General features: G+C 36.5%; 4 protein-coding genes across 6 annotated transcripts in view; 3 read left to right on the top strand and 1 right to left on the bottom strand.

The window, feature by feature from the left end:
* The window catches only part of LOC105170143, a 2,901-nt gene extending 1,608 nt beyond the window's left edge, over positions 1 to 1,293 (bottom strand). The window contains exon 1 of the mRNA XM_011090778.2: positions 319 to 1,293. Coding sequence (XP_011089080.1) covers positions 319 to 598 — 280 coding nt within the window. The 5' untranslated portion in view covers positions 599 to 1,293. The remainder of the gene's footprint in view (positions 1 to 318) is intronic.
* On the top strand, positions 3,864 to 7,204 carry LOC105170142 (RPM1-interacting protein 4-like). The gene is made up of 4 exons (XM_011090777.2): positions 3,864 to 4,161; positions 5,782 to 6,324; positions 6,491 to 6,682; positions 6,778 to 7,204. The coding sequence occupies exons 1-4, from the start codon at positions 4,156 to 4,158 to the stop codon at positions 6,799 to 6,801; spliced, it is 765 nt and encodes a 254-aa protein (XP_011089079.1). The 5' UTR covers positions 3,864 to 4,155; the 3' UTR covers positions 6,802 to 7,204.
* On the top strand, positions 7,778 to 10,459 carry LOC105170141 (cell division control protein 45 homolog). The gene is made up of 2 exons (XM_011090776.2): positions 7,778 to 8,188; positions 8,317 to 10,459. The coding sequence occupies exon 2, from the start codon at positions 8,439 to 8,441 to the stop codon at positions 10,224 to 10,226; it is 1,788 nt and encodes a 595-aa protein (XP_011089078.1). The 5' UTR covers positions 7,778 to 8,188; positions 8,317 to 8,438; the 3' UTR covers positions 10,227 to 10,459.
* Positions 10,845 to 14,762, top strand: part of LOC105170140 (E3 ubiquitin-protein ligase RNF4) — a 6,294-nt gene continuing 2,376 nt past the window's right edge. For 2 of the 3 annotated variants that reach the window (XR_848474.2, XM_011090772.2), the window contains exons 1-3: positions 10,988 to 11,125; positions 14,058 to 14,327; positions 14,437 to 14,494. Coding sequence is in view for 2 of the 3 variants with exons in the window: in XM_011090772.2 (XP_011089074.1) it covers positions 14,088 to 14,327; positions 14,437 to 14,494 (298 nt within the window). In the remaining variant the exon portion in view is untranslated. The other variant, XM_011090773.2, reaches the window with a different exon arrangement.

Below are 14,762 nucleotides of genomic sequence, written 5' to 3'. Positions count from 1 at the left end.
TATCAATTTCTAACAAGATATTCTACACAAAGTGATAAAAGACGCAGAAACAAGCATAAACAAATAAAGTCGAGATTCAAATTAGCAGGAAATGAGTAATCATCTGCTGCTGCTTTTGCTGTCAATTTACAGTAAAACACTGCGACAATTAGGAAACCTCACATAGTGGTTGATACCAACAACTACAAGCAGCAAAAACATACAGGGAAATCAAATATAGCAATTACAAGCAATTTATTTAGCACATAAACAAGAAATCAAGTATTCCATTAAGAAAACAAGAACACATCCTTGTACCCAAAATGAGAAGTATCATACCCATGAGAGTAGCCTCAAGCAAGTTTGTCCTCCAAAGCACCTGATCCATAGGTGTCATGGTACCATGCTTAGCACCCTTGTTCTGAATCTTGAGTATGCTAAATAAGTTTGATAAGAGGATGACAAAAATAGTGCCAGCAATGGTTAAAACTGTAGCCCTTCTCATCTTCACTTGATCCAAACCCTTTATTACCAGTTCCCTCAATGGCCCAATCTTCACCATTAGAAGGAATGCTACCAAACCCTCCGCACAAACAACCAAAAAGAACAAAGGTATCATCTTTGCCAAAAGAAGCGTACCCACCTCTCTTCCACACCAAACAAGTTCAGATTTTCTTCAATTGGAGATGATATTCATGGAAAAAAACCAAACACCACTTGATATTGCAGATAAATTCTCCAAGAAATGAGCAAAGAAACAGAAATGACAATCAATTATATATATTAGAAGCCCTTTTTCTTCTAGATATCCATTCAGAATCAAGTATAAGATACTCCCTATTCCCAAAAATCAAATCTTTGAAAAAACAACTGCAGAAGCTATGAAAAAAGCAAGAATCTTTATTCCTTTTTATCCGCTGATTTTAAACAAAAATAACAATGGATTTTTGGAAGAAAGCAAAACCCCATTTCTCAAAGGCAGAATGTGAGGGGTTAAGGCCACAGATCTGTGAAATTAGCTGCTAACAAAAAGGGAAAAAAGTACACTAGAATACAACTTTGTGAACAAAACCCGTTTCTTTTTTCCACAATTCTTGTCCTTTTTTCCCCCTGGTTTGGTGTGTTACTCCCTCAAGTCTAAATTAATGGTGTGGTGTTTATGGGGATTAGTGGGAGGGTTTATGCTTTACAGGGCAATAAAGAAAGAGAAAGAAAAGCAAAAAACACATGAGAGGGGTGCGCTCAGCAGTCAAAAAAGTTTTACTCTCCACAGAAATTACTTAACACAGCAAGAAGTGGAAGTGAAGGCAAAGCAAAGCATTATTTCTCGTGTGTGAAGGGTGAATGGGAAATTGATATTTGTACGAGGGTGTATCAGTAATTTAGCATCATGTGTTAAAGTTGCAGCATTCAGACACAAGAATGGTTTTGTTCCTTCTTCCTTGGGTTGTGGGATTAAAGATTAGGCTAACATTTGGGCATCTTTTATTACTTATTCAATTCTTTCAGAATATATGTTTTCTTCTGCAGGTTTTATGTTTATTTTTCTAAATGCAATAACGAATAATCTAATTGTTTTTTATTGTATTTGAATAGTATAAAAGAAATATTAATAAAATAATTTGAAAAAAAATAGACCATATGATATAAGTTAGTTTGAAATTAAGTAGTGCGATATTTTCACACACGAAATAGATAATAATTTTGAATAAAGAAAGCATACTTTTTTTTTACTTTTGAGATATGTCATTGATACCATCATATCATAATACAGAAATGCATTATGAAAATTTTAAAATAATTATATATATTAGCATTTGATTTAAAAATGGGACATAAATCTTAACCTCAACATTTTTTTTTTTTTTGCTTTTTATGAGTTTTCTGATAAATCTTTTAGACTTAAAAAAAAATATCACAACAAAATATTTTATATTTCACTTTCTGGTAAAAATGAGCTTTAGGAAAAGTGAGGATGACCCATTCAACGGCCCATACTATTTGGGCTTTATTTGAAAATGGGCTGCAACAATTTTTATACCTATTTTTGGTTGATCCCTCGGCCCAAAAAATAAATAAATCTTTGTATATTCCTTCATGGCAATAAATGTTCAACATAGGAAATCTCGACCTATGACCATTGCCATTTTACACCCTGCAATATATTGCTTCTGTAAAATATAATCTTCTATTATAAAAATAGCCCTTTACATTCTTCAATTCTCTTTGTTTCTTTGCCTGTTTCCACCTCTAAATTAAGATTATATAATCATTTCAAAAAGAAAATGGCGTGCCTCAAATAAATTTATAGTTTATAAATAAAATTATGAAAAATTTAATATAGCATTTTTCGGATAGTTATTTATTTAATGTAAATATATATATATATATATATATATATTGTCCAATTCTCTTCCAACTTCTTCTGCAGTCATTCAAATTTTAATGCTTCAAAGTCTTGTATTTCTTGGTCTTTGTTTAGGAGTTGACTTCAAGAATTGTCAACCCCAACAGACAAACACAGCCCGCCAGCTATTTTCTGGATTAAATATAAAAAATCAAATAAAATGGGCAGCCCCAGCCGCCTTGTTACCTTTGTCCTCAGTCTCCGGTTGCCCAGACAAACCAACCCAACCTCCCTAAGGTGGTGCCCCGTCTATGCAATTGGTCTGACCTCATCAAAACTTAATTAATTTACTGAATTAAAAATTAAAATAATTACAGAAAATTGATGATTAAAAACACCCACTTCAAGACGCACATATCTCACCTATCGAAACTCAATAACTTGAATCAGACAAAAAGATCGGAACAAGTTGTAAATAAATAAGACACATCCACACACCCCCCTCCACACAAACATACATATATATATATATAGAGAGAGAGTAATTTATGGAACATTAAATATAGTAGTAAATAGAGTTGTAGTTAATTGGTTGAAAGAGGTTTATGTGGTGATTTAAGAAAGGAAGCAAGTGGACGTTAATGATAAGAGTGGTGTCATTTATATTTGATTTGATGCAACTTGAATTGAATTAGTGTGTGGGTTTAAGCACATTACGGTTTGGTTTGGATGTCCAATGTCCAATGTCCAGGTCAACAATACATGTTTTTGTTAATTAAAAGCCCAGTTAGACATGCTCTGCACTTGTTTTGTTTCTTAATTAAATAAAATACACACCTCAAACCTATAATACCAATTATTGCACCTCCAAGTCAAACTGCTAAGCTTTGTTCAACTTCAACCTCACCACCTTAAACACCCAAATTTCCTGTTCGAAGACTGTTTTCAGACACTCAAATTATGGCAACTATTAAATTATAATCAAAATTGAATTATCTAACCGCATTTGTTGTTACTTCAAATTCTTATTTATTTTTTTATTTTTCCAATGATATGTTAATTAAGCCCACTAGACATGAAACTAATTCCTGCTCGTGGTTTGTGGGTGTCGAGAATTTTTCTATTTGTATACACTAAAATTTTGTTTGATGAAAATAAAATAAAATTTATATGATTTCAATTAAGAGAATTTAATTGCTACGGAATATATAATCTTATTTTCAGATACTAAACTATAATATTTATTGATCAAACATTGTAAGTTGGACAGTGTCAAGAGACATTATAGTCATATAAAGCAACAAACTTGGATGTTTATTATATTTAAAGAAGAGTTTAATAATAATGGAAGGAGGTGGGTGAGCAGGAAAATTGGGGAGTAATTAATAATGTTTAATGTGAAAAGAGGTGGGTGCAGGGTGCAGCATAGATATGGAAAAGGTGATGTTGGAATGCAGAGGAATAGTGGAAGTGGTACGTGGAGGTTGGGCGCAGACGCTACAGATAAACAGGGGAAGAAATTTTCAAGACGAGTAAAGACTTGGTTGGAACTTGGAGTTGGAGTTGGGGGAGAGAGGGAGGCGAATAGTCAACCATAACCGGTGGCGCCGGTCAATGGTTGATCAACCTCTTACTTCTTCTTTCTCATTTTCATCAATTTCTCCTCTACATCTCTCTCCTCTCTCTCTCTCTCTCTAACTCTTCTTGGAGTTGAGGAGCTTTGGGTGTTGGTCTTTAAGACACAGTTTTCTTTCTTGAATTCTGAAGCCCTGCTTTGATTTCCTTCTCTATTGTTTCTGAGCTTTGACTTCAAGTCTTGTTGAAGAAAAATGGCTGTAAGCTTACCTTCTCTCTCTCTGTTAATTTTTCCTTTGCTTCTGCCCAAGATCATTGCTTTCTGTTTTTTCTCTTATTATTATGGCGTATATTTGTTTTGAATGATGTTCTCTTGTTGTAAGTTTGATGTTTCACATTCACCGCTTGTTTTTCTCTATCTCTCCTCTCTTTGCCTAATTGTGGGTTTGAATCTTTCGTTGATGTCTGTGTTTGGAAAATCTTGTTGTTTTTACTTTGTTCGGGCTCAACAGATCCAATTCATAGCATGTAAGAGCACTAAAACGTTTCTGTAAGTGGGCTGATTCTGATGCTGTAATCTTGTTTGTTTACAAGTAGTGGGCTGATTCTGATGAGATGAAGGAGAATAAGTTTGATAGGTGGTTACTGACTGCCTGTTTTGGTTCATCTCTTATCTCCTGACTTCTGACTTCAATACTTGGAGCACTTGTCTACATCTAATGTTGTTCTAATTAAACCCCTTTTTTTTGGGACAAACATCTTTCCACTTTGACGTTGTCTGGATGTAGTATGGTAATTTGTCCCATATATGAAAGTTACTTCTCCAGATAGTATCATTGTGTTGTGAATTGGGTTTGAGATTAATTCTTTAGGCTTTCTCTCAATAAAGAACCTAATGGATTCCATGCCTGTTTCTGCATATTCCCTTGAATTGCTACTCGATTTTCTTTCCTAAATCCGATGATTTATTCACGCCATCTTCTGCCTTTTCCTACCAAGGTTTTAAGCAGGGATGTAACACTTGCTTTATTAGCTGAGATGTAAGGTTATGCACGGCTACGCCTAATTAATTGAACGCTTGATTCCAAAAGATCTGATGAACTAAGAGAAAGAGATTTGCATTTTTTTATGTTACACTTTGTACGGGATAAATGCATTTTTTATTCTCAAATATAGGTACTAATGCGATTTTGATCCTCAAACAATTAGGATTGTAATTTTGGTCCTCAAACTTTAACTTTTCTTTTGGCACTTTTGGTCCTTCGGTTAAACTTAACGAAAATTTCATTTAAAGTGGAAAAAAATGCTATTTTTCTCCCATTTTGTGGTGTTTTTCAAATTGTAATCCATTGAACCAATTTTTCCTATTTTTCTTCAAACTTCAAAAGTGAATAAACCAAAAAACATCACAAAATGGGAGGAAAATGACAATGAGAAACGGAAGGTGTAAACTTTAACGATGACAACTTGAAAATGCATTTATCCCATATTTGTACTTTTTTCTGTTACTACTCAGAAAAATAAAATGAGAAACGTGAAGGTGTAAACTTCATTAAGCAGACCAAGTTTTTATCAGTAGTTTATTACATAGGGATGAATACCAGTAATCAGGCACTTATTTTACCTTTTCTGGGTTCTAATATTGTTGCAAGAAAATTTTCTTCTGTAGGAATATCTGTTTTGCAATCCATGTGTGGAGAATTTGGACTCTGGCTCTTCCTGAATTCCGTAGCTTATGCCATAGTTTGTTTAGAGGAATGAATTGCTATTGCTCATTTATTTATATATGAAAAACAATATGATGCACCCTCTTCACGTATACCAACTGCTTTAATGCATATTAGTGAAGGGAATGACATTATATTTTGTTATAAACGCAGCGTTCAAACGTCCCAAAATTTGGCAACTGGGAAAATGAAGACAATGTTCCTTACACAGTTTTCTTTGACAAAGCAAGGAAAAATAGAGGTGGTAAGATGATAAATCCAAACGATCCCCAAGAAAATCCAGACATGTTCCCCAGCAGTGATCCTCCACCTCTTCCTCCTGCTCGTCCGTCCAGAACTAGACCAGAGGAACCAATTGGTAGAGGAGCTGTCAGGCCGACGACGCCGGAACATAGAGTGAGCCGAGAAGATGGTGATTTTAGGCAGTTCAGTAATTCTCCGGCTCGTAACGAGAACATGGGTCATCGAACTACTAATGAATCAAATTATGGTGGTCGCGGACAAAGGCCAGCTCGGCCTGCAAGGCCTAGCGCAGGATCTGATCAAAGCTTTGAGCGGTCACCACTTCATCCACACTATCAAGCGAAAGTTACGGGGAGAGGCAGTGGATCTCCTGCTTGGGAAGGAAAAAGCCATGACAGTAGTCATGGCACTGCTGCAAAACCCCGGCTAAGGCCAGCTCGGGGAGATGAAAGTGTAAGATGTCATTTTATTCTGTGGGGTTTCAATTAATCTTGCATTTCTAAACTTTTGAACAAATCGGATCTAGTCGATGCATACACATTCTTGAAGCATTTACATTAAACTTAAAATTCGACGACTGCCGCAACCTTCTTCTAATTCATTATGTTTCAAACTGTAGCCTGATAAAGGGGCTGCCGTTCCAAGATTTGGCGAATGGAACGAGAACGATCCCCAATCAGCTGAAAACTTCACTCATATCTTCAACAAAGTGCGGGAGGAAAGGAACACAGGAACTGGGGCTGGGAACGTTATGGGCACTCCAAATCATCTGTCTTACGGCACACGCAACCAACCATCCAATGAACCTAAGGTTCGTTTTTGAAAACCTGCACCAAGCATTGCATGCAGTATACTCCCGCGATCTTGATCACTCCCGATTCTTTCTTATCTCCTTGTTTAATGCAGAAATGCTGCTTTCCGTGGTGGTAGAATGAGAAGATGGTCTCATTTCCTTGGACGTCTTGAGCTATATTAAACACGTAAATGGCTCTGGGAGGCTATTCTGACGCAGAGATGGTGCTTTGTTTCAATTCTTTAGTGTGGTTTTTGTGACAAATAAACATGGGGGGTCTTCATAGGTTGTTGGCTCATCATCTCTGGCCTTTCAGGTGATCATTAGTAGTTTGCTCCTTTTATTTCCAGTCTTCCAACTTGTACTATGTTAGATTCATTTATTCCAATGTTACTGGATTGTTTGTGTTACAGAGGCAGCTGTTAGAATTTTCCTATGTTCTTTTCTTGTTTTTGTTTACTCCGGAAAGCAGAGGACTCATTTGCTTTGTAACTTACTACTTCATCTGAACTAAGGGAATCTATTTTTATGATTATTTTATCATAGTGTGTTGTTGGTATAATTAAATTCCAAAAAGTGATTATTAAGAGAAATTGCGTGCACACTCAAAACACAGGTTTTGGTTTGCTAAATGCCAGAATTAACTAGACACTTAATAGACACACTACATATTATGATATTCATATATTCAAAAAATATTTTGCTTACGTGGTACACTATTACATACATATATATATATATACATTATAATATGCAATATTATTTACAATAAAAAAATTTATTTGGATAAGTGAGAATAATGCAAGTCATATATGATGATGAAATTTGGTACATAATTGATTTTGAAAGGGAAAATTAAAGGTTATACTTGAGCACATAATTGTCTTTCAATCCAAAGATTGTAATTTTCCCATTTAAATTTATGATACAAATTTATATTCACATTCTTCCAATCACATGTACTTAACATACAAATATTATCTCAATTTAATATTTTATGTGTTATAGTCTTGGACACTTATATTATTTTACTTGGGACATTTTCATTATAACACATGAGATGGAACTACATGATATAATTCTCAATATATTCCTAATTTAAAAAAAAAAAAAGAGTAGATATGCTATATTTCAGGTGGAGTATAAAACTTGTCCCAATTTATTATATATTCAAATATTTAAATAAGAGAAGATTTATTAAATATTGGCTTTTATAAAAGTAAGGCACGTGAAAAAATTGAAATAAAGTTGAATCTAATTCTAATCCCAAATGATTGGGGGCATTTCCGTCTTCCTAAAACTTATGATCCAAAACCAAATTCCCGTCTTCAGCGCCAATTCTTGGCGCCCCCCTTCAAAATTTTCGAATTCTCGTGTAGAAATCGTCAACGGGATTCAAATCAATTCGAGACCCTTTTCTCCCTCTCTCTGTCTCTCTCTCACTGCCCTTCTTGAACCAGAAAATCGCAGCTGAAACCGAAGCAGAAAAGGGGCCCGCGTTTCCAGCTTCAAGCCCATTTTCAGGTACATTTGCGAACCCCTGAATCAATGCCAGTGTGAATTGATCTGGCTTCCTTCTATTCAGTGAACATGAACCCACATCACAAACTCTCGCATTTGTTTTCTTAATTTGTTGCATCTCGTCAATTTAGGTCTCAATTTGAGTGCCTGACTCAATGCTGAGGTGAAATTTCGCTGTTTCATGAGAGCCCACGTAGTTTTGCTGGAAAGATTTGTTTTTTTGGTGAGATTGAGGTTGTTCATTTGAGAAATTATGGTGAGGGAGCAGAGTATTGAGTCGTTTTACTCGAGGCTAAGGGAGTCAGCTATAGCTTCAGCTTCATGTGCTCCCCTGCTAATTTTCCCCTCAACTTCGGACGTAGATTCATTATGTGCTTTGAAAATAATAGGTCATGTTCTTGAATCAGATTCGATTAGGTATGCTTGTTATCCGGTTTCGAGCTTCAAAGAAATTCATAAGTATGCTGGGCCTAACTTGACTTCATCATCGGATGAGCCCATTACCATTTTGTTGATTAATTGGGGTTGTCATAGGGATCTTAGGAGGGATCTGGAGATTGGCCCCTCAGCCCGTGTTTTTGTTGTTGATAGTCATAGGCCAATTCATTTGCATAATTTGAGCGACCAGAATGATCGGGTGGTGGTTCTTTATACAAGGGATGATGAACATCAGGCTGATTTGGCATATGACTTTGATGTATCTGCTCTTGCTAATGCAAGTGATTTGAACAGTGATGATGAGGTTGAAGATGACTCTGATAGCGAGGATGAAAATGAGAGTGATAACGAGGAGGAGGGTGGGGGTGGGAGTAGAAAGAAGAGGAGAGTTTCGGATGAAAATGAGAGCAATCCTGTTAAACTTTTCAGGAAGTTGAAAAGAGAGTATTATTATATGGGCACTTTCCATGGGAAGCCGTCAGGGTGCCTGATGTACGAGCTGTCTCATTCATTGAGGAAGAACAAAAATGAGTTACTCTGGTTGGCTTGTGTGGCTTTAACTGATCAGTTTGTGCATGAGAGGTTAACAGATGAGAGATACCAGGCTGGAGTTATGGAACTTGAGCAGCACATTAATAGCTCAGGAAACTTGGATGCTGTTACTTCAGTAACGCTCAAGGACGGCACAAAGGTCACTGTGCCTGATTCTTCTAGAATCTCTTATGAGGATGAGCCGAGGCTAATGTTGTTGCAAGAATGGAACTTGTTTGATTCAATGCTATGCTCATCCTATATTGCCACGAAACTGAAAACTTGGAGTGACAATGGGTTGAAAAAGATGCAGCTTCTTTTAGCTCGGATGGGGTTTGCAAGGGAAGAGTGCAAACAGAAATTCCAGTACATGAGTGTGGAGATCAAACACAGGATGAAGGACATGTTTGAGCAATATCTACCAGAGTTTGGGCTCACAGATTTTTATTATAGAGGTTTCCTTCTACTGCATGGGTATAGCTCAAAAATCTCAGCTGCGGATGTTGTATATGGGGTGACTGCCCTTCTCGAGTCATCTGTAGAGTCAGACGGCTCCTCTGGGTCCAAGCAGTTTGGCATAGCTTATGATGCCTTGTCCTTAAACAAGCTTGACAAACTGGAGACGGGAATGCGGCAGGCCATTAAGGTGCAAAGGGCCGTCCTTAGACAAGGAAGCACAGCCATAACGAAGAAGGGATCGATAAGAAGTGGGAGTAAATTTAGGTGGGTGAAACTCGAAGACTCAGCTGATACAAAGCTCTTGTGCCACCCTCAGGCTTTGACTAAATTCGGGTACTTCCTGATGGACGCTCTACGAGAGAAGGGAGCTAGAATGAAACCTCTCATATGCGTTTGCTACACTCAAGAGCAGAAGAAGGTATTAATTGTTGGCATTTGTGGGAAGCCTCGACTTGGTGCAGTTCAAGGAAACGCATTCGGCATTGCTTTCAGAAGTGCAGCTGAGGAGACAGGAGCGGAGTACTTTCATGAGCTTTTCGAATCGTCATGGATAGTTCTGGAGGCAGTTGCTGTAAATTCATTCATGATCAGGTTGACAGAGAAACTCTTGTGATGAGGATTATTGACCGACCATTTTCACTCTCCTCCTCCAACTGTAATTCTGATATCCATAGATGTGTGTTGTCTTACTAATGCTTTCTCTAAATAGTTTTAGCTTGTGTGTAACAGTGGTAATAACATGATTGACTACTCCTATAAATGTATCTCTTAGTTTTTGATTCATTCCAACATTGGATTCTATGCCAAACACAAGTGTGACATTTTCCTTGCAAAATTACTACTATTTGCTCATAAATAAGGTGACTTGATAACCATTTGATTTTACTTTTCCTGATGAATGTAAAATATAGTTGTATTATCGAATGGAAACCGAGTGACTTGAGCAATATGTAAAGGGATGATTAATGCATTGAATTACTACGTATTATTGAGACAGATATCAATGTTTTAACAATGTTAGGAAATATAAATTATATTTTTCTTTAATGAATTACTCTTTGTAATTATTTTTATAAAAAGAATTCAATTAATTGTAGTCTTTGGAAAACGTCGATTAATTATTCAGCAACCCAAAATATACCTATTGTAATGATTTAGAAGATTTTTATATTATGGAAAATAAAAGAAGAATATTGCTTTTAATCTGAATTTTTATTCATTTTTTTGTAACGGAGAATTTTCACAGCTTTACCGATTTCGTGTGCACTTACGTGTATACCAGCGCTGAGACGTGTCTTTTCCCTTTCCGTTTCCGTCCTCACATACCAATACATGTTACTGTGTGCGAAATTGTCCATATCTATCTATGTAAGTTCCTTCACAATCCCTATTTAAGGAGAAAGAAGAAAACCCTTCCTCTTCCTCTTCCTCCCCCTCTCTATTCACAACTTATAGATACAAATATACTTACACCTTTCGGTTTTTCACTGGTTTACAATTCCAATAAATCAGGTTAGATTTTCCGTTAGTACCGATTCATGAATCACAGCAAGTTTATGAGTGGGACTTTGTTTATGCATTTTTGTTTGTTTTCGACGGCGCTTTGTCTTGGTTCTGTGTGTCGGTCTATGCAGGGCTGATGTTTACTTTTTTAGTTAGGGTTTTTTTTGGGGCTTTCTTGATCGTTTGCATTGTGTGCTTCTGTAATTGGGGTTCTATGGATCGGTATTTTTAGAGTCCTCCCCTTCTCTCCCCCAACTTTATTTTATTTTATTTTATTTTTGTGATCTTAGGGTTTTATAAATCGGGGTTTCTTCCACCCTAGTTTTGTATTATATCTTCAAGGTTAGTGATTTTAAAGGCATTAAGAATGATTAACAGTTTATTACTCGCTCATTGTTTGAAGGAAAGGTTGAAACTTTGTGAGTCTGCTTGTTTTGATGATCATCACTAAGAACAATGTTGTTTTATGAAAAGGTAATTTGTTAAATTTTTACGTCATTTCATATGCTCTTGAGAAGAGATTGAAGAAGGTAAACTTTTGTAATTCAATCCTGTCAACTAGAACGAGTTATGATTGTTAAGCAATCTTCATTTAGTTTTTGATCATCATTTTCGAGTTGGTTGCAGTTGCATCAGTTGAAGTTAATTTGCTTGAGAATTGATGTATATGATTCAAACATTTTAAATGAACTGATTCAAGGAAGTGATTAATGGGATATAAATATTAAATCTGAGTAGTTCACTTTAAATCACATTAGTAAAATAATTAGGCTGGAATTTATTTAACTCTGACACCCATGGTAGTAGGCAGGCGTAGCGAATCCATGCTACTGAACTTGGATTGCTTGCTCTATATTGGGTGAGTTTTTTGAGTTCCTGTTTGGTCTTCAACACTTCTTGTTCACCTGGAAATATGTCACTGTGGGCTAGACTGCAATTTAGTTTATATCCGCAAACCTAGTAAGTATTCTTGGTTCACTGGAAGGCTGTAATCCAACATGATCATATGTACTCTAGCTATGCCATGCCATTATTTAAGTTCCACTTGCCAGTTAAAGAGGGGGAGTTCTTGCAGAGTTCTCTATTTTGTTGGGACAACATGTGTAGCTGTAATGTATGATGAGCTTTTACCATTGCATTGTAGCTGTTAACACCATAATTTACCCTTACCTTCTTATATCTGTCTCAGACTCTGCATAACAGCCAAGCACTAGCCTTTAGGCTACTTCTTGGACTGCTTAAATGCGAAAAATAAACTGATTAGGCAAATAGCGATTTGCGTCCCTCTTTGAAACATATCTCCTTTTTTACATGGAAAATTGCCCAACCAAAACTCCTTGCACAGATAGTACTATAGCAGGAAAAGTGAACTTACAAGCATTGGTCCCTGGAGTCGGACTCTTTGACCATAATGTGCAGGGATACCTCTGAGTCATGCATCCTGAAAGGGATGTGGCATGGTGATGCTGGCTAAAGTTGGACAAATGTTGTTTCATGGAGTTTTACAGTTAATGCAACACATTTATAATATCAATGCTTCTCAACTCTCAGGTTCTGCAGATTAGCCATTTTACTTTCCTCTTTTTGGGCATTTCAGAATATTAAGATTGAATATAATGTACGATGGCTCAATGGATTAGTGTGCTTGCACAGATAACAGTGGTCAGGGCTCTAATGGCTCCTCCGAACTATAGATTTGGAGGTGTATCATGTGGAGGTTAGTCCTAGTTTGTGGTGCTTTGATATTTAGAAAGGAGAAGTATCTGAAGGTCTGGTGATCGCATAAGTAGGACCTTAAGATAATGTTTATTATGTTAGAGTTGAAAACTGGGCATCCACACTAATGAGGCCATAGCACAGTGGGCACTAGTTATCTGGTAAAAGTATATATGTGGCAGATCGCGAGGGCAGATGCTGGAGTGTGTTTAGACTTTAGAGGGGTCTCTATGTGCTTGGTTTAGTGTCCCATTTATGTGCTACATGATGTGCATATGCTTTAATCTGCACATTATGAGTTTGGGTAGAATTTGTGACGAGGTCCTCGAGAAGGATTTGTGGTCTTCAAAGAAAATTTTCTTTTGTTCGACTTTGTGCCTTGAAATTTTTCTTCAGAAACATGTTGCCGCCTCACCAAGCCTTTGTGCCTGATGTATATAAACATGCTTAAAAAGCGTGAGAAGGCGTCATTACTAATTCGAAAAGCACAACTATGGGAATTAAACTGAGACTGTTTTGCAGTTTAAGGTGGAAGTAGCCATCTTAAATGCATCTGGATTTGGCATAAATCGTTTAAACAATTTTTCTATTGCATTTTGAATTTATCAATAACAAACTATGTTAACATTGAAAATTTACAATGTTAAAGAAACGAGTCATATATCTCCCTTTTCATATTGGCGTCATTATTTAGGAAAAAGAGAACCATATCCTCGTGCCTCTGATTCCAATCTCAGAGAACTTGCATTTGGCATATATTTATCTTTCAAGACAAAATTAGTGCCAGTCAAAGTTCTAAAAAACTCAGAAAATATTTGAACAATCCATGTTGAACATACAATTCTCCTTTTAACCTGTACAATTTAGCTGCTCTCTTTTGTCAATTTTCTAGTTTGTTTTGATCACTGTGTCACACTGATCCATCTTAATAAAAGGGGTGAAAATTTTATTTCATGCATTCCTTTTTCCTGAAAGCAACCTGAATGAGATCCCATTGATTTAAAGATATTCAGTTTGACCCAAGAAAGCTAATGATGCCAAGTATACATATCTTATTTCTCTATAGGCTCCTTTAGCCCCTTCTCCCCTTGAGATTAACATATTCAATTAGCTGGATCGATTCATTTCTCAACTATCATTTTTTTCTTTTCTTTATCCAGATTTGAGATTTTATGGAATGTCTATCAGCTTGACTGAAGTTTGTTTTTTCATGGATGATCCTCAGGAGATTTAAGCACTTGCAATCTTTTATATCATGAGCAGCCAGGACCAGATTCGGAGGTATACAAGGGCTAGAAGTAGGAAACGAATGTTAGATGTTGATCTCAATGCTGTGCCGCCATGTGAAAGTCGGGATCAGGAGGGGCCTTCTAGTCGTACTAGGTCACAGGACATGCAAGCAGCTCAAGAAGGAGACACTGCAGTGCCTCCACCAATTGATCTGGAGGCATTTGATGATGATGTTGTTATTTCTTCACCAAGGGCATTTGCAGAAGTACATCAATCGATTTATCATCTCTTTGTTCTTCTTCCCCTACTACTTCAAGTTCAGTTTTCTTTTTAAATTAGTTATGTAATCTTTCTATGGAACATTTTTCCTTCAGGCCAAAAACAATTCCAGAAGGAATCGTGGACGTACAGTTGTGGTTGATGTTGAATCTGGTAAGTGCTTACTGATTTATGTTGCTTGTCTTGTCCTGCCAAGGATATCTTTCACAATATCTTCCTAATAGCTAACTTTTGTGCATCTGTTCCTGCTATATCTTGAAATCCACCCCTTCTAAACAATGAGTCCATTTGTTGCGTGTTGTGAACCAAAGATTATGTCGAAGGTGGTTGGTGCATTACATAGTGAGGTGCTTGATCAACAATGGTGCACATGGTTGCTTAAGTTTTGCTTCAGATAGATCACTGAATAATGGAGAATTAT

This window comes from Sesamum indicum, linkage group LG9 (genome assembly GCF_000512975.1).
Source record: "Sesamum indicum cultivar Zhongzhi No. 13 linkage group LG9, S_indicum_v1.0, whole genome shotgun sequence".
Classification (NCBI taxonomy): domain Eukaryota; kingdom Viridiplantae; phylum Streptophyta; class Magnoliopsida; order Lamiales; family Pedaliaceae; genus Sesamum; species Sesamum indicum.
This window is presented reverse-complemented; position numbering and strand designations above follow the sequence as displayed.